The sequence below is a fragment of the Cyprinus carpio genome, chromosome B14, assembly GCF_018340385.1.
Source record: "Cyprinus carpio isolate SPL01 chromosome B14, ASM1834038v1, whole genome shotgun sequence".
Classification (NCBI taxonomy): Eukaryota; Metazoa; Chordata; class Actinopteri; order Cypriniformes; family Cyprinidae; genus Cyprinus; species Cyprinus carpio.
In genome coordinates this window covers 4,284,354-4,304,573 of record NC_056610.1, presented here as the reverse complement: position 1 = coordinate 4,304,573, position 20,220 = coordinate 4,284,354, and the positions used below count along the sequence as shown (strand labels likewise).

The following is a 20,220-nucleotide window of genomic DNA, read 5'->3' as shown; positions in this document are numbered from 1 at the left end:
CCACGTGACCATAATGAAGCCTCTGTACTGTATATACTGGCATAATCATTATTTTGTTTTACTGGGAAACAACAGGGACGTTTCTTGCACGGGGTCCCCAACAGGTTTAAAAGTGGCTACATTTTTGCAGGGGTTTGGTTTAAATGGAATTTAAGTAAATAGTTTATTTCACCCATGCGCTGGAACAAATACGAATCAGTGCGAAAACCAGGGGCATTGAAATCTTACTTTTTTTTTGTAACATTAAAAAAAAATGCATAATTGTTTTTTTTTTGGGGGGGGGGGGGTCTCATACTTTTATTACAACTAATAATTACACTGTTTGTGGGTTAATCTAGTTTTAAAACAAAAGTGAATAAAACCAAGCAGCTTTAACATGTTCTAACTGTATTTAATATTTTCTTTCAGCTGTGAATGTACCGTATACAATGATTTACATCTTTGAAACTTTTGAAATGTAATTTTATTTTTGTGCTTTTGAAAATGGATACTTACTGTCCTTAATTAGGACCTTTATTTTGCATTATAATAATAAGAGACAATAACGACAATCATAAAATACAAGAAGTCAAAAGAAAAAAAGATTTATTGACGTTATAGACAAGAAATATTGCTATTTGTAATTCTGGAATCCATAGCAGTGAGCAAACTAATTCTCCAATCCCAGTCCTTTGCTATAATGGCTGTTTCAGATCGAAGAGGCCGGTTCCTCCTTTCACAACTTTTCCTACAACCAAGCAAGCCGAGGGTGAACTGAGTTTGTCATAAGAACCTAAAAAAAAAAAAAAGCAAGTATTGAGACATGCATGCATAATTATATAACAGAACATGACTTAACTATTCTACTAATCCTTATCGGCAATATGCATTATTAAATTAGGAAAGACTATTGTATTGTACCCAGCATCGTTGCTTGCTTTAAAAACTTGTAACTGGTCTCAAAGGTCATCTGTTGCAGCGGGGAACTGTTGGATTGAATGCCAAATCTGTTTAGAGGCTTGTACACCCCCTCAAAACACATGTAGTCAGCCACTAGAGAGAGATGGCGTGGGTCCACCTCGATACCTGTGAACAGAGGAACCAGTCAGATCTCCAGTGAAACACACACTGCTATGAGTGTCAAACAATCCTGTTCTGCTTTATTACCATAGACAGCAAACACATCTTTAATCTCCTTCTCAATGACTCTGAGGGCCACCTCAATACCGTACGTGTTGGCCATAGCATGAACCTCGTTGGAGTATAACCGGTTCAAGTCCAGGATCTAGTACAACAAAACAAAACATTGCATCACATGCCATATTTGGACAGCTACCATACTAGTTCCAGTACATTAGAGTACCATGTATTCATGTCCAATTAAAGACAGAAAACAATGTTTGACTGTATTGCACTCACATCAGCATGTCTGAACATCTCATGCATGTTGATGCCCTCTGTGTTGAGCACCATCTCTTTTTTGCCCTCCTTTGTGGTGACTTCATTTAATAAGCAGCGAGTGATACCCTTGGTCTCCATGATGACAGCGTTCTGAGCCTGCTTCACCACCACTGACGTGAGGTCAAAGTGCACTTTAGTGAGGGGTAGGACCAGGGTTAGCTGTCAAACAAAAGCAGCAACACATTATGAATATGAAAGCACCAATATCATTTGCTGTAAAAACACTGATACTACTGCTTTGGCTCCATATGGATACTAGTTTGACCAATATGGGTTTTTCTTTCTATTACATATTGCACACATATACAAATATATATTCACTACCATGCAAGAGTTTGGGGCTGGTAAGATTTAAAAATGTTTTTCAAAGTAAAAGTAAAAAAAAAAAAAACAATACAAAACAAAAACAAAAAATCTATCTTTTTTCCTTGATGGTCATTTGTATATTTTAAAATGTGACGCTGGACCACAAAACCAGTCATAAAGGTAAATTTTTCAAAATTGAGATTTATACATCATATGAAAGCTGAATAAATAAGCTTTCCATTGATGTATGGTTTGTTATGATAGGGCAATATTTGGCAGAGATACAACTATTTGAAAATCTGGAATCTGAGGGTGCAACAAAAAAAAAATCTAAATACTGAGAAAATCTTCTATAAAGTTGTCCAAATGAAGTTCTTAGCACTGCATATTACTAATCAAAAATTAAGTTTTGATATATTTACAGTAGGAAATTTACAAAATATCTTCATGGAACATGATCTTTAAATAATGTCTTGATTTTTAGCATAAAGGAAAAATCGATAATTTTAACCCATACAATGTATTTTTGGCTGTTGCTACAGATATACCCCAGCGACTTAAGACTGCTTTTGTGCTCCAGGGTCACAAATGTACTTTATTCCTCTGATGACTGAAGTATCAGTCATTACAGTGTTACAGTATCCTTCAGGAATCATTCTATTATGTTGATTTTGTACTCAAATACTTCTTATCATCATCAGTGTTGTAAACAACTGTGCTGCTTCATATTTTTGTGGAAACCAGTGATGCAGTTTTTAATGTGCTTAAATGTGCCTTTGTTAAACAGAATTTTTGTAATGGTATGGTAACACTTCATGGTATCAGAAATGGGTATACAAGCATGTTTTTCTAGAGTATGGCATCAAAATGTAAAAATAGTTTCATTGCATCCCTCAAGAGCACAAATTGTGTGAATGATGACAATGATACTGATTTAAGATCAATTGATGTGTACACACCTCACACCATAGTCCATTTTTGGTGTCATATTTGTAGTCCTCAATGGCGGGGCTCAACTGAAGCACAGTGCTGATCCTCATGGAGTCCTGTGAAGCTCCCTCCAGCTCTTCAGAGATGTCAGGACTCTGGGTCTGGTCTGCTGATTGGCTTTCACCAGACCCTTCCTCAGAGTTCTCCTGAGTATCTGCTTCTTCCTGTCTGTCCTCATCCACATCCTCCAGCTCCTCATCAACGGCCTCCTCTCCCTCCTCACTCTCATAGTCTACCTGAAGGGTCATATCACAGAGACAGGACTTCACTGTCGTCATGCAGATGGAATCGCAGAATACAGTCATGAAAGTGGAATTTGCAGTATAATTATTGTGGAATTCTGAAAAATTTTGGATGAATAAATTAACAATCACATCATGATATAGACTACTCTCTATGAATGTTAAACCGCAAAGCAGTTTCGTCTACATATACATACAGTGCACAGCATAAATGAGTAGACCCCCTCTGAATAAACATAAAAGATGTATTTTCTTAATGATCACTAATATAATTCATGGAAAGATGGCAAAATTGAAATGTATTAAACATATACTTAATAAAAACAAAGAAATATATGCCAATATTTTCTGTAAAATAATTAAATTAGCCAATTTTGTTTAAATGAAGGATTGCAGAAATGAGTACACCCTAGATTTAATTCAGCAAATGTATAATATTTTAGTACTCAGTACGTCCTCCAGAACTTTAAGTATACCGCTCTGACCCTTCTTGGCACAAAATGTACAAGTTCATGATAAATTGCCACATCTGTCCTGTTTAAATCCTAAAGGATGACCTCCTTAATCTCCCTGGTCTTTAATGGGGAGTGCTGCTCAACTCGTCTCTACAGAATCCCCTACAGGTGCTCAAGATTGTTAAGATTGGGTGAAATACATGTCCACTGAAAGATTGTCACGTCAGAGATAAACAGTCACTCTTTTCATAGCTTTTGCTGGCTCTGGGACACTTGCATGGTATTTCTCCTTCTCTTATTCTAGCAAAAAGTCACTCACCACTAAATGAAAACTTAAAGTGAAAGCCTGATTATCTCAGGGACCTTGTCACAAGTCCATTGTACTCATTTATGCTGTGCACTGTATATGCTCTGCGCCTACTGTCTCACTATATGAGGACATGAACACATTAACTTCATTTTCATCACTTGACCAGCATTTCACCATTTCATTTGATAAAAACATTGTCATATATAAACACACAAAAACTCAAAGGTCTTAACTTCAACATGTCAAAAAAGTTTGCTTTAACTTGAAGAAATTATGACAAATGTACTACCGTTACTAATAAAACATAAATTTTTAATGACTATAACAAAATTTTTCTTTCATGTTTTAAATTGTGAACCTCCTTTGTGCAAGCCTAAAAAGGAATTGTTTAAAACCCAACACAGAATTTCTGAAAAAAAAAAAAAAAAAAAAAAAGATAGAAGTCTTCATAGGGCTCTATTACTGTTAAAAGTTTAATGAATTATTAAAGTGATGAATATTTGAGTTCAATTGATCAAATCATGTTTTTATTAAAATTTAACTAAACCATTAAAGTAGAATGGGAATTTGAGAAAATATAAAACAGAATTTGGGAAAAATGGATTTTATAGGCCAATAAATACAATGCTGCTACCCAGAACAAGCAGAGCATTTACTGAAATGAAGCAGCAAAATGGCTTGTTCGGAAAAGGTCACGATTATGATGCAGAAGCACACGCCCACTCAAAAGAATTCATCCACAGTAAGACCATGAATATATTTAGAGATAGGGTGAATTCTGATACCTCCTCTTCTTGTTTTTCTTTTCTCCTGGAATCTGTGGCATCTGCATCACCCTCATTCGCCTCATCATCCACAATCCTGTTGTTTTCTGCATCCTCATCGCCATCATCCTGTGGAGGAGTCAAGCATATTGCGGTTGTTACACGTTTATGGCATTGCAACGGCACACCTGCGGCTTGTTGTGACTGCTTACCTCTTTGTCCGCGACGCCACCAGCATCTCGATCATTGTCATTTGCCGTGGCTTTGCGTGTATCAACCACATTGACAGCCGCCAGTTTAGCACTCAGCTTCTTAACGGCCTCCAGCAGCATGCGGAAGAATCTGTAATGTACAAATAGGTCTGTGAGATATTGAGGAAATCCTTTGGTTTTAATGGTTCCTTTAATGGTTTTAAACGTACTTCTGCTCCATGAAATGAAGAATCTCATCAGGGGTGAGTAGCTTGTCTTGCTGGTATCGCTCTGGGGGCAGGAAGTGGAATGTGAGTTTGAAAACTCGTGACTTCTGTCTCCGTTTCTCGACCAAGCGGAAAGTTTCTATGACATCCACTTTGTGAAGCACCTGTACTCGGAAAGATCAAGAGCACATGGAAGTTTATACACTTTTAATGACTGTTGACCTCACTGACCTTTATCATTCTTTTCCAAACCTGTATGATGTTCCGTTTACTGTAAAACAAAAATATGGTTTGGGGTATATCCATATTTCCATATGAGGGAAGTGAATGGGAAATGTGTGGAAATATCTTATATTAATAAATTAAGAGATTTCTATCCCTCCACTGAAATTCTGATTACACCAAAACTTTTCATTTTTAGATGAACTAGTCCTTAGGTTGTTGAACACAAAACCATGAACAAGATTTGAGATCTCTAGTGGAGAGGAAAAACAGTTTACTGAATAACACAGCACTCTGACACAAGTAAACACTGAAACAAGTTGTACTCACCTCTGATAAACACACACGAGTTATCTTCTTTCGCAGCGTCTTCACACGTTTCAAGGCTTTCTTGTTCATCCGAACTGGAATGCTCATCATAGGGGTTTTGATGTTAGAGCTCGCAACCATGAGTATTTCTCTTAATCTATGGAGGATGATTTCACATTGAAAGAGTTTTTGTAGGTGAATTACAATAACACAAAAACATTAATACTTTAAAGGTGCTGTATGTAAGTTTTTCACTCTACAAAAAGCATAAATACCATAATATGTTTGCAGATATTTAAGGAACATGCTAAGTTAACAATTGTTTATCTGAAAAACGATGCTGCAGTCAGTTACTCTCCTTTGAAAATGTGTGTTCCGGGCCGGAATGTCGGCCTTTGTTTTGGTTTGTGAAACCAGCCCACTGCCAGTTTACCCAAATGTATTTCGGCACCCCGGGTTGCCAGTTGGTGGAAAATACAGCATATTTTATTTCATTCATCATCAAGTGCGCTCGTTCCTGTTTGTGTTGTAAATCTGGCAACCTTATGTGTGCATCAAGTCTGAGGAGGGGCCGGGTGAAAAAACCCTCTCCATTATTTGAATTTGGACTGCAATACCTAGTTCAACCACTCGGTGTCAATCCTACATATAGCACATTTAAATCTGCATGCAACTGTATCTAAGTAGTTTACATTAACATGTAACCTTTTTAACTGAAAGAGAGCGCTAAACAGCATATTAGCTTTGATCTGATATATGTACAGAGGATCATGACATTTTACTGGCATTAATATTGACTACTGAATGAAATCTGACCTTGGTATACCCAGGGTGACATTCATCTCTCCTCTGCCGGCGAAGTGGAAGGTGTTGAGGGTCATTTGTGTGGATGGTTCGCCAATGCTCTGAGCTGCCAGCAGACCCACGGCCTCTCCGGGGTCACACAGAGCGCGCTGCCACTTCAGCTGCAGGAGATGCCTCAATCTGTCAGCACACACAGAGGGAACAAATCATACTGCAGTGGCTTTCAACCAGGGGGAAAGTTCCCAAGGGGGACTCGAGATGAATTCAAATGATTTAAAACTAGACAAAATGAGCATTAAAATAAGCTAAAACACATAAGAATCTAGGTATTTCTTATTTCTTTAGAAGAACCAAGGTTTCCAAAAAAAAAAAAAAAAAGTTACAGCAAGCTTTGAAAAAAATTCAGGTAGAAATTATTATTCAGTAAATCATAAATGGCTGAAAAATCATGTAAATTCATTTACTTAAAAGAGTGGGATCCCTGAAGAACATTCAGCTCTTAAAATTTCTGGAATTCTGAAACCTATTTTTATTTAAATTATTTAAGTTGCTTAAAAACACTCTCAGTTTCTGTAAAAGGAAAACCCTGTTATTTTAGCATATGTGACCCTGGCCCACAAAACTAGTCATAAGGGCAAATTATCTCATAAGAGAATTATACATCATCTGAAAGCTGAACAAATAAGCTTTCCATTGATGTGTAGTTTGTTAAGATAGGAAAATAGTAGGCCAAGATACAACTAGTTGAAAATCTGGAATCTGAGGGTGCAAAAAAATCTAAATATTGAGAAAATCGCATTTAAAGTTGCCCAAATTAAGTTCTTAGCAATACATATTACTAATCAAAAATTAAGTTTTGATATATTAACTGTAGGAAATTTACAAAATATCTTCATGGAACATGATCTTTACTTAATGTCATAACCATTTTTGGCATGAAAGAAAAATCAATCATTTTAACCCATTCAGTGTATTTTTGGCTTTTGCTACAGATATACCCCAGCGACTTAAGACTGGTTTTGTGCTCCAGGGTCACATATGTACCACAGGAAACCTATTAGTCTGCATTAAATATTACTGTGGACAATGGAGAACCATTTTACTCTGACATCAGTTTTCCAAATTTACAACCTAGAAGTCTAGAGATGGCCCTTTAATCCAGATATGTTAATGTTTAACGTTGAATAGTCAACATAGAGGTCTTACCTATCTGTGTCAATGATTTCAGAGGAGGTCTGAAATTCCTGCTTGACACTGAACCGATCCAGGTAGGACTCAACAATGGAGTCAAATGTCTCAGAAACTGAACCGAAGCAGATGTCCGGCCGGTAAAGAGCCAGACACGGGTCTGGACAATGAGACGTCTTCTTTAAATACTTCATACGGCCAGACTCATCCAGAGCTCTCCAATTCTCCAAGAGCTAAACACACAAAATCTCACTGTCATGGAGGTAATTTAGGCACAAGTGCAAGGCATACTCTGTGTAAATCTGACAAGATTTGGGGAATTGAATAATCTTTATAACAAATCTGTAATGCTTCAGTACCTGTAAAGTTGCTGTCTCTCTCCCATTGGCCAGTGTCTGGTCTTCGATTTGAGACTTCAACTTGCTCAGTTTCTTCTGCGAGTAGAGCAGGAAGGCACCGTCTCTGGGTGAAACACGCTCATGTTTGGCTTTCCATCTCTTGATGGCCTTAAAGTGACTAAATGTTGCCCCTGTGTCCATTTTAGCCAGAACTTCATCCAAACACTTTGACTTTCTGATCACCTAGAAAATAGTGCATTATATAAAATGTTAAATGTCTTCTTCCATCAGCGCAATTTTGAACAGACATGTCTATGTAATCTTATTCTAATCTTGATCTTCTCTCAATTAACTACTAATAACGGTCTGCAATATTAGTCTGTTGGTTATTTTAATGATTTTTCTGTCATTTCAGATTTGCATTCTTGCATTCATAACAATCGATTTACAATAAACCCTGCTGACGTTCTAGTATTTTTGTGTTGTGTTGAAATGCAAAGATAAATTTCCCAACAAAAATGACAACATCAGTAATCAGTAGTCACAATTATAATTTTTGAGCAAAATATATTGTCATTAATTTTCCCATTATCTTGCAGCCCTAATGCACGGTTACCTCGTAGTTGTCTTTGATGAAAGGGAACTGCTGCGGCTGTAGGAACTGGGTCTTGGGGATGTCCAGCCCATCCTCTCCATAAAGAAACTGGACCACACTTCCATCACTGTCTCGCACAGTCAGATCATACTGGACCACCAGTCCTTCTAGATGCTTGATCACACACCTGAAGCACCCAATGACAGTATATGTCACTATACAATGAACCAGAATACAAGATCTCACAGGGATTTTACACTGAATGCTGTTTTCAGTTAGAACCAGATCTACCTCTGCAAATAACCAGATCGACTGGTTTTGACAGCAGTGTCCACAAGACCTTCACGACCAGCCATACAATGGAAAAAGAACTCCTGAAATATAAAGACAGCCTCCAGTTAAATGTAATCCAATTCTCAATATTAAATGAACATTAATCCTAAAAATAAGAATAAAAAAAAAAATTCAGTCTGAACCTACCGGAGGTTTGATTCCCGTCAAGAATCTGCCAGTTACGAATCCTCCGGATCGCGGCTGAGGTTCATAGGGCTGAAAGCAGGGCAGGGACTTCCCAGAAGGCATCAGTGGTGGTCGGCGGCCTTCCAGCTCAATCTGACCCAGTAAACAGGAAATCTGCACACACACATGAACTTGATTTAGAGAAGGATCACAGCTGAATAACATGCCATGCTAACATCTGGCTAAACCTGACCTAAACATTGTCATAATTTATCAGCAGTAGATAATTAACAATTACTTGGCATAAAAGTACAGTAGCGATGGGGAGAAAAAAAAGTGACGCCTGTTGGTCAAATGTATAAAACTGATCCAAGATCAGGTAAAACTATGTAAAAATTATATAATTAATATCAAAACTGTCTCTATATTATCGTGGTCACATGATGATATGAAACAATAGGTCTTCAGGGCAAAATAAGTTTTTAAAATAAATTTGTTTTGGGCCATTATGCTTTGACACATTATCTGTCAAACAAACTAATACCAAAAGCACAATATGGATTAATCCCTTCATCAAGTCTGCGTGTTTCAAAGCTCATGCGATCAGCTCATGATCCGGTGTTTTCCGCAGCTCAGAATGGCTCGGTTCACAGTGAATGAATGCAGTCAACTCGTTTATTGAGCGTGCTGTGAGTTTATCGGAGTTTATTTGGGAACACAACAGCCACCAGTTATGATTTGTTTTCGTGGCAGATGATTACAGCATTTGACTAGATTTGTAGTGAGACATTTTGTAAGCATGTTTTCACTGAAGCTGAAGTTTTCCTTCAAAATAAAAGCTCTACTGTCGTTTTCCGTCAGAATAAAAGCTTAAAAGTGCAGTATGAATTGCTGACAGCTCGCAGTTTAAATGCAGTCCAAATTCAAAATATCTTTGAAGTGTAGAAACTAGGAAAGAAATATTGTAAATTTCCTTACTGTAGTGTAAAGCAAAAATAATATACCTATGAAATATTCATTTTCAATTATTCTACAGTACAATTGTTTTACAATATATGGCTACTACTGTCATTGTTGTTATTATTATAATCTAATTTGTTTGGCTTCCTATAACAGCATTGTGAATGTTATTTAGATTGAGACTAACACAAATAAAAAAGAGGGTTGAGTCCCCTTTAAAGATTAGGTACAAGTCAATTCACTGACTTTTTACTGACTAAGGTTTTCTTAGTTAAGGACACGGGTTGGAGCTCTTAATTTTGAACTCTCAAAGTGCATTAGATAGAATAATTTTACTTTAAAATGTACAAAATGTTCTTTTTTTTAATCCCAATTCTTCAATTGCCTTCCCCCCCACCCCCCACACACACACACAATTTAACTTTGTGCAGTGCTCAAATTTTATTAAATCATCATTGAAGTTTGACATCATCACATTCCTGATTTTCTCTCCCCAAATTTAAGACCACTTAAAATAAGCGTTAAAACTTTTGTTATACAATTTAAGTCTTATGATCCTTAATTTGATCAAACTATTTTAAGACGTGCAGGAACCCTTTAAAAGTTGTAGTAATAGTAATAAAAAAGCTGCTATATTGAGCTGCTGAATTCAGATGATGAAGGAAACATTACCTGCATAGTATTAACAGTGGAACCCTTGGCTCCTGACTGCACCATCAGCTGGAGGTTGTTTTCTGGGAAGGAGCGGTGGAGACCCAGCGGCATGCACACCTGATAACAACAGATCACACGTGATGAAACCCATTGAGACAAAGAGTGATTATGACTCCACACTGAGAAACAATATAAAGACATGAAGACACAAGCACTACATTTTCAAGATGTCCTGTTTAGATGTGCACCTTGTTGATGTTGTTGTTCACTTGATTGACCTCCTCTTTAAACTTCAGGTCCACCATGTTGAAATCTCGCTGGTCTGTGTTCAGATGAGCATCTTGCCAGCGCTCTCTGGCTTCAGTGTCTCCAGCAGCTGCAGGCAGGTTAAACGCAGCCTGGAGAGCCTGTTTTAAAGCAAGAAGGTGAAAGAATATGACCTCTGCTTGAAGACAAGACAAGCACAATATTGAACAAACACACAAGGAAATGAAGGGGTGAGACAAACACATCCAGAGGGCAAAAGATCCACAGTGACTGGTCAACCTCAGTGATTTACCTTGGAGCCACATGTGACTGACTTTTGGATAATTTTCCTTCTCTGTTTGTTGGCTCCATCTTTTACTAGAATGTCTTCCACACCTGTCAGAAAAAAGAAAAACATTTAATTAAAAAAAAAACACCATTCTACCTTGTCTGTTCAACCAGATAAGCTGGTATTGAGGTGTGATCTTACCCAAGGTGAAACCGCGGTACAGCTGCAGGTAGGCAGTGAAGAGTCGTGCCAGACAGCTGAGCAGTTTGCCGCTGGTCTCTCCTCCGTAGAGCTCGTAGCAGCAGTGGACCAAACCGTACGCTGAGCTGCCATAGTGGGCTTTATCCAGAACTCCCAGCAAGAGTTCTCCCTGACGAATGACCACCTGAAAAACACAGTACATTGCATTACTAAACCTTTCAAAAACATATGCCATTTTACAGCCTCATCATTCCTCATCAATGCATCCTTACATAAGTTGATGGAGTTATGTCATATCATACAGTAATGAGTCAATAAATTGCTCATTAAGTTGTCAAACTAAATCCATTTCCACAGTATCCTAAATATCCAACCACAGGTTTGAGGAATAAGTCATTTTCTCGCAGCTTTAAACTACTGGACACGATTTCCAGTCTTTGAGCAGCTGTAGCCATTGTTGTGTTCAAGCCTTATTGCTGGCTGACAAATTAAAGCCTCTTTAATATACACCTGTCTTTCATCACCAAATAAGCTGCTATGTCATACAATTATTTTCATGACAATTAACCAATTCTCCCTTATTTTGATTACTCCAAGACAAAAACAAAGAAACAAATAACAATGTAATTACTGCAACTGTAAACATTTACCATTTAAAATTGTAGTATCTGAACTGCTGACTAAAATAAAAGATCATAAAAGATCAATAATCAAATCAGAAAATACTACACTGAACACTTTTGTTTTTGCCCCCATTTTTCATAAGCTGAACTCAAAGATCTAAGACTTTTTCTATGTACACAAAAGGCCTATTTCCCTCAAATATTGTTCACAAATCTGTCTAAATCTGTGTGAGCCAGCCTAAGGCACACCTGTGCAATAATCATGCTGTCTAATCAGCATCTTGATATGCCACACCTGTGAGGTGGATGGATAGAAGTGCTCACTAACACAGATTTAGACAGATTTGTGAACAATATTTGAGAGAAATAGGCCTTTTGTGTACATAGAAAAAGTCTTAGATCTTTGAGTTCAGCTCATGAAAAAAGGGGCCAAAAACAAAAGTGTTGCGTTTATAAGTTTGTTCAGTGTATTAAGAATGAGAATTCTCAATCTGCTAACATTCATAAAAACACTCACAAAGCAATTTTTATAATGATCCTAAAACAGTCTTTTACACCAAACAAATTTTATTACATGCATCCCTGCGTGAGCTCCATAACTTAACTTAACTCCATAACTCCATAACTACTGTGACAGAGCTGACATTTTTTTATTCTTTCAAACTTTGTAAAAACTGTTAATTGTGTTAATTTTATGAGCCGTCCTGTGTTAAATGTCCTATTTTGTTTTTATCATATGTAGTCAGCCTGTCCTTTTTTATTTGGTCATAGTTAGTGTTTATTGGTTGTCTCGCCTTTGTATAGTCTTAGTCCAGGAAAAAGTTTCAAATACTTTTCACCACAGTTTATTTTAAAGAAATTAACAGTAGTGCGCTGCAACAGCACGGTTACAGAAAGTATAGTCCTTAATTACCTGAGATTCACACATAGTTTCCGGCCTGTATCCTGGAACAGCTCTGGGAGGTTCCTTCACCCAGGCTTTACTGGGAATCTTTGCTTTTCCCATCAGGTTTAATGGGATGCTGTTTTCTGGGATGACATTCAGCAGAAGGGTCGACACCACCTTGAAAAGACAACAAAAACCTGGTATTTATGCAAGTCCAAATATCAGCTTTTGTTTTGTTTTTTGGAAAGTATCTGTAAGAATGGTGACTTGAAGCATCTGATGCCTAATATGTGACAAAATAAATCGCACACGCATGAGAAGTACCTGCTTTCCAGTCCAGAGAGGCACGGGTTTAAAGAGCGCGGGAGGCAGGAGCTTCACTCTGCCGATCTTGTCCGTCAGGCCTCTGTAGACCAGCGCAGTGTACTGATCCCGTGTGAAAAAACAGCCACGGACGGTCATGTTGGTGCCAGACACCATGTGGTCCTGAATCAGGCCTGCCAATGGCTTCCCATCCTACAAAAGGTGCAGAGAACTGTGATGTGTTTTCCACAACGGCAGACAATTCCATCCGTTTCAATTTTCTCGATGAAGACTCACTTTAGGCACCAAGTACTGCTGGTCTGTGCTCACTAGCGTGTAGGCCTCAGCTCTGCCCAGCTCACTCTGAGGGAAGTGAGCGTTCATCTCGTCACCGTCAAAGTCAGCGTTGTAGGCCTTACAGTTGGCGTAATGTAATCTGAGCACTTTCTCTCCGGGCAGGATGCGGGCACAGTGGGCCTGAATTGATGGTCTGTGGAGAGTGGGCTGACGGTTTAGCAGCAGGACATCCCCATTCTTGATGTGCCGATTTACCTAAGAAAGAGAATCAAATGTCAAAGGATTGGATCAATAAATAATACAAAATGTTGATGTTGACTTTGCATGGACAGTAAACTTAATATTTTTTTCACAGTGTATTAACAGAAGACTGTTAAGCAATTAGTAGTGTGCAATATGTTGGCTATGCAACTTAATTGTTGTTTTAACAATGTGGAAGCTGATATTATTGAGCATGTCACTCATTTTGCATACAAACACAGACGAACTGACAGTGCAGGACTTCACTGCTTGGTGTAGTCTACTATAATGCAGTTAGTATGACTCATAAAACTCAAGATATGAGAAGATAAAGGCTTATGTATGAGTTTTTGTCTTATATTTCTATATAACAAAAAACCTTTCGCTATAGATAATCAATATCACACAATCAAATGTGCCGTTTTCCCGCATATCGGCATGCTTGCAAATGTGATGTCAATTTCACACAAGATAGTATTGTGAGCTTAGACACAATATTGTCCATATTGTGTTTTTCACTAACAAAAATAGTTACAAACAAAGTCACAGCAGGACTGTAGTGCATCTCCCAGCAACACACACAATCTCAATACTGAATCAATCATCATTTTTAAACAAATCAATCATTCAGCAATATATTGCTTTGTTCCTGAATTAACTAACTGGGTGAATAACTGACTCAATGACTCACTGCAACCTACTGACAGGATGATTTTAGTTTCATATTTAAGATATAATTTCATTAAATATCACTCCATATTTCAATATTCAAAATATATATATATTTTTAAACTTAACTCTCGTATGATTTATGCAATTGTAATTGCAGTGTAAAAACATTTAAATGCTGCTTTATTTGCAGCTTTGGTACCACTTGTTTTTTTTTTCTTTCATTTTATTGGTAACAGACTATAGTGTCTGTTTATACTAATTGAATTTTGACTGAATGTCACAAACACTGATGCATACATCTAATATGGTCATGTTTCACAGTGAGCGTTTACCAGCTATTTTACAGTGTGACTCATGCACCAGATATAATATTACTCAAAATCTATCCAAATAGCAGTGCATCTTTGACTCACAATCTTCATGGGTATCTTGTGCTGGCCGGTGCTGGGGGTCAGGAGCTGTTTGGCCACGGCTTCTCTCTGGGTCAGGTTGCTGCTGCTGAGGATGGTTCGGGACCCGTCTTCATTAATGACCATGGAGGCTCCAGGGTGGACGCTGGGTCCATTCAGCACTGCCTGCCGGAGTTCCTTCACGTTCCAGGGTGTCACCGGCTGTGGGTACGTCAACTTGGTAGCAAAAACCTAGACGAACCATATCAAACGACTTTCAAAACCCCAAATCACTATTAAATGCTTTTGTACAACAGCTGCTAAACTGGATATTTTCATGCCTCTTGTATGACTCTGAACTCGCTCTCTTTCCATATCAAAGACACTTACAACAGCTCCTGGACTTTAATTTGAAATAGATGGTGAACGCCATGTCCATGTAAGTCTTTATTTGACAAGTAGTTGTTCAATAAGCAAAATAAATAACAAAAAAAAAAAAAATCAGTAAACAGAATAAAAAAAATTAAAAGTCAGCCCAATCACCCAATGTGATAAACACCAGCTGACTGTACATTATCCCTTACGTATCATACAAAAACACTATTAAAAGGTAAAATTCAATGGCTTACCATTGGTATTCCAATCTCATTGGTTCCGATGTACATATCAGGACAAATGACCGAACGTGCAGCGTAATCCACACGCTTCCCCATCATGTGCTTCCTGAACAAACCATCTTTCTTCTCCAAGAGCTGAGAAACACATTCAAATGACACAACCACTTTACAAAAAACGTTATTTGATTTGCCACCTTTGTTAGTGTATGATGGGTTCTGGTCTTGAGATCTGTCACACACTGACCTGACGGACGCCTGGGAACTTCTCAGTCATCAGTTTGTCCATGTCGCTGTCAAACACGATGTTGACGTGACTCTGCAGGTGGATCCACATGTTATAGAGCTTGTCTGTGAGAGTCAGCCCTTGGATGCCCGTTAAGAAGGTCTGATCTATCTGACTGATCTCTGTGGATTCGCTGGACTGGAGAAATGACAGATCATGAATACACATGGCACTTCTCAGAAAAGAGGTGCAAATAGTTGGATTGTTTTCCATCATGGGATTTTCAATGGCAAATACTGATTTAACTAATACACACATGCAACTGCTGAAATAAAATCAACAAAACACAACACTTCCTCAAAATTTACTTAAAATGATTTATGATCATTTAAAATGATTAACAATGTACTTCCTCAAATTCACAAGATTTCATGGATTTCCCGTTAAACAGAAACATTCAATAACACGCATACTTCAGGGAGTAACATCTTTTGCACCCTGTCTACAACATGTTGAAACAAATGTTCAAATTGTGTTAGTTTTTATAAATTGGTTTGTGTTGACTCTATTTGTCATTCAACCTTGGTACCAAAGTTATTGACAGAAAAAATTTTTTTTACTATCATTTACTGAATTTTTTTTTTTTTTTTTTTTTTTTTTTTTTTTTAGAAATCATCATTTAGTGCCAAATGACCTAGCACCTGCTCAGCAACAGCTCAATTTGGGGTAAATTTGCAATCCTGTTGTTACCCATTCTTTCTTTTCTGTTGATATTTTAATTATCTCTAGATTTAATTAAATTCTATGTGCCGAATTAATAGGGTGCAACCATTCTATAAAAATACCACTTAAAACAGCTCATATAATTTTTAGTTTGACCTCCTCACGAACAACATCTGAAGGTAAAGCACTTGATCCTCATTTTGAAATGAGCTTTCTAGCCTTAAACTACCACATAACTAAAGAAAGATTCATGCAACACGCTGAATCACTCTGATTTACTGTGACAACAAAAAAGTTAGCATATTAGTGTATTTAGTTTATTGTTAACATCAATTCTTCTCACCTGCTCCATCTCTGTCTGTGTGTCTTCAGCAGCTTTGGTCTTCTCAGCAGCGATCAGTGCGAGCAGTTTCTGAATCATGAAATTATCCTTTAACACGGCCTGCAGGTTCACAGTCTGTCCGTTGGTGAACATCTGGTCTCCCAAACGGTTAACAGGTCTGTACCTATAAAACATCATTCACACAAACACAAATCATTCAATCAAAAATCTCTCTGTAAAAACAAGAATCTACATAATCATCTCAGTGATGTCCAACAGGTTATCATGTACAGGACATACAGTGATAAAATTACCTGCATGGAGGAACCACAAGCAACTCCAAAAAGAAAACTTCAGGACTGAAGCCTTTCTCTGAATTATTCATATCAAACCCTGCGAACAGATGCTTCAGGAAGAAACCTAGAGAAGACACATTCAAAAAACCTTTTTGTTTGCATTACGAAACATAGAAAGAAATTGGGAATTAAACTCAACCCATCTTACCTTCTTTCTCCCAGAGTTTAATGACGTGTTCTCGCGCCAAACTCGGGGTCAAGAATCCACGTTTGGTAATCAGTGGATCATCTGGAAGCAAACACAAATACTGTAGATACTCACAAACTGCAATTTGCATTTAAACCGCTAAAATACAGGATTACATTTAATAGGGAATCTTACTTTCATAGACTACATACATTTGCCCATTAAGAATTCAACGATATAGCATTATTTTCTGCATTATATTCAGTTTTGCGTTATGCCAGCTCCAAATGCTATTAAAAACACTTTGCTTGGATTCTTGAATTTTTTGATTTTATATTTTAGAATTTGTTTTCCCCACACTGTTTTCAAGTTCTATACTTTTCCATACTGCACAGGAAGCCTAATGTTTTGATGGCTGATTACAAAAACATAAGAATGAAATGTACACTTACCGTCCTTTTCTGTGCTTGCTGTGGATGATCCATGTGTGACGATGAGTTTGCTGTTGTGTTCTCTGCGCACAGTCACTCTGCTGGCTCTGAAACACACACAGACACATTCTCATGGCAGAACGCACACATGATTCACTTAACAATGAGAGAAGGCGGAAGAAGCTGAGCTCACCTGCAGTTCGGACATTTCCTCGGGCCCATGTGTATTCTCCAGAAACTGTTAATGAGACTGGACTTCTTCTCACAGATATGTTTGATCTGAAATCAAAGCAAATTTATAAAATGCAACTAGAAAGTGCACGGAGGCAATAATACTACTAAAGGAAAATATATGTAAAAGACAAAATAGACAGATGGATGAGTTTCAGACTCACCGGGGCACTGTGCTGCTTGTCTTCATTTGCTTTTAGAATGGGTGCAATGAACGCCTCCAGAGCTTCTTGGATTTCTATTCCAGACGGCTGAGCATTGACCTCCACCAGCTTAGAGAGGACGACAAAAACGCAATATACAGTATAAGCCCTTCAGTCCAATGAATGATGCTGCAGCTTCTCTTTACAAGATAACTTGCTTTGACCTTAACGACAAGCTCTTCAATATTTTCTGACCTGATTGAGAACGTTCTCTAGCTCATACACCTCCTTCATCGCACCCACGTCCAGGAGCTTCAGCTGGCCCAGCAGCAAATGAACAGCCGTTCTGGGACACTTCAACATATGGCATCCCAGGCATGAACCCCGGATGACCAAATATAATTTCTGTAAAGACATTGACGTTAGGGAATACACAATATACATAAACATTAGTCAACATTCGAAGTGGATCAAAACAGTTAATCAAAGTTGTCCAAAGACAAGAACACATTTTGGTTTTAGGTTTCAGGACAACTTTGATGAAAGGTCTTATATATACATATATACATACACTACCATTCAAAAGTGTGGGGGTCAGTAAATTTTTATTCTTTCTTTTTTTGAAAGAAATTAAAACTTTCATTCAGCAAGGATGTGTTAAATTGATAGAAAAGATTTATATTGTTAGAAAAGATTTATATTTTGAATAAATGCTGTTCTTTTTTAACTTTTTATTCATCAAAGAATCCTGAAAAAAGTATCGCAGTTTCCAAAAAAATATTTGGCAGTACAACTGTTGCCAACATTGATAATTCTAATAATAAATCAGCATATGAATGATTTCTGAAGGATCATGTGACACTTTATACTGGAGTAATGGCTGATTTAAATTCAGCTTTGCATCAAAGAAATAAATGATATTTTAAAGGATATTAAAATAGAAAACATTATTTCATATTGTAATAACATTTTGGCAGATTACTATTTTTTTTTTCTGTATTTTTGATCAAATAAATGCAGGCCTGATGAGCAGAAGAGACTTTTTAAAAAAACATTACTGATTAGTACACTGGTATTTTCACCAGCTAAAAAATGGTTTTAAGTCATTGGCCATAAAAATATTTTTTTAAGTTATTTCTATCTTTTGCTGTAGTGTGTCAGCAAGAAATATCTTTTTACATTTCCAAACAGTCATTTTGCCATTAATTTTAATAATCCAGTGAGATGGCAGCACACAGAGATCTGATCTCAGCATCATCCAGACATCACACACATATACACACACACTTTTTCCTGCAAAGGAGGACATGCAATGCCACATTGGCACTTACATCAAAAAACATAGGGTTGTAGACGGGAAGGGGCAGATCTACGTGACCGAAGTGTCCAGGACAGCTGGTGAAGTCTTGCATGCAGGTGGAGCAGATCTCCTTGTTATCAGCTGGACCCAGCGCCAGGTCATACAGCCCGTTAGCGGCGGCATTGCCCACATTATCCAGCAGTTGGGAATTAGTGATACTTTTCACACTCAGCTTCCTGTGACACAGACAACACGGGGAAGTTGTCAGAAGGTCTACATATAAAGGAATTATGCTTGCGTTTCACTCAAACGTAAATTATTATTTTAAACAGTCATGTTGCGGCAAACACTGTGACAACTTACCAGCACTTAGTATGACAGCATATGGGCCATGCTGCCACAAAGTTCAGCATGTGTTAAATAAACTGTATGCTTTTAATAAGAATTAACCATGGGTGTCTTTACAGTTATACGCGACTGAGCTCCGGATAGATCTTTAGCTGTGTTGGGTGTGATCTGTGTATTGTTACCTTATTTCATCGGCGGAGAACAAACCAAACGACATGCCCTCTAATCGCCTCCATGGCGTTTCTTTTGAAAACAGCATTTTCCTAATGATAAATACATAAATTAGAAGAGAAAACTCTCGTCATGTGGAGCTGTAACACGTGGGAACGAGTACTGAGCGAGCGGACGAAACCAAAAAACAAGCACAGGTACATTAGACTGGAATATGTTCAAAAGCGAGATAAATAAAGTTAGAGACACTGACATTTAAAACAATATCAGATAATAATTATAAGCTAGTATAATACCCTAAAAATTAATATTCTACGGGGCCGTATGAAGAATAGCTTATTTTATATTGTGTTTTGAGATGGTATATCCCGACCGTAGAAAACGAATGAATGGTAGAATGGAAATCTAAAAACTGAGTAAAATTAATAGTTATTCTTTTTGAATTCTTCAATTTTGTATTAGAATTCAATTAGTTATTAAACTTTGTGCATCATTATCTAGACATAAATTATTGTCCAGACAATAATAAAAAATAATATGTAGACGGTTTGGTCACATGATACGTGTTACCTTTCTCAGCACTAAACAGGATGGACCAATCACAGCTGGCTGCGGTGGTCCCGCGGAG

The 20,220-nt window shown here is 37.5% G+C and overlaps 1 protein-coding gene across 1 annotated transcript; it reads right to left on the bottom strand.

Moving 5' to 3' along the window:
- Nucleotides 1–568: 568 nt before the first annotated feature.
- On the bottom strand, nt 569–19,786 carry LOC109102893 (DNA-directed RNA polymerase I subunit RPA1-like). Its single transcript, XM_042737786.1, has 34 exons — nt 19,604–19,786; nt 19,105–19,309; nt 18,029–18,178; nt 17,795–17,902; nt 17,593–17,678; nt 17,421–17,506; nt 16,990–17,070; nt 16,800–16,905; nt 16,507–16,669; nt 15,462–15,638; nt 15,230–15,352; nt 14,625–14,852; nt 13,300–13,554; nt 13,024–13,215; nt 12,727–12,876; nt 11,191–11,374; nt 11,014–11,096; nt 10,703–10,861; nt 10,473–10,571; nt 8,862–9,014; nt 8,673–8,755; nt 8,403–8,568; nt 7,808–8,029; nt 7,467–7,681; nt 6,273–6,440; nt 5,478–5,613; nt 4,929–5,089; nt 4,720–4,849; nt 4,529–4,636; nt 2,706–2,972; nt 1,399–1,599; nt 1,147–1,264; nt 901–1,065; nt 569–772 (listed from the first exon to the last, which is right to left on the bottom strand). Exons 1-34 carry the CDS (start codon nt 19,678–19,680, stop codon nt 675–677), a joined length of 5,103 nt encoding a protein of 1,700 aa, XP_042593720.1. The 5' UTR covers nt 19,681–19,786; the 3' UTR covers nt 569–674.
- Nucleotides 19,787–20,220: the final 434 nt, after the last annotated feature.

Coding starts and splice junctions, on each gene's coding strand:
- LOC109102893 (XM_042737786.1), bottom strand. CDS start 19,680: ATGCTGTTTTCAAAAGAAACGCCATGGAGGCGATTAGAGGGCATGTCG. Junction 10,572..10,702: donor TGAACAACAACATCAACAAG/GTGCACATCTAA, acceptor TGTTGTTATCAG/GTGTGCATGCCGCTGGGTCT. Junction 773..900: donor AAAGCAAGCAACGATGCTGG/GTACAATACAAT, acceptor TTTTTTTTTTAG/GTTCTTATGACAAACTCAGT.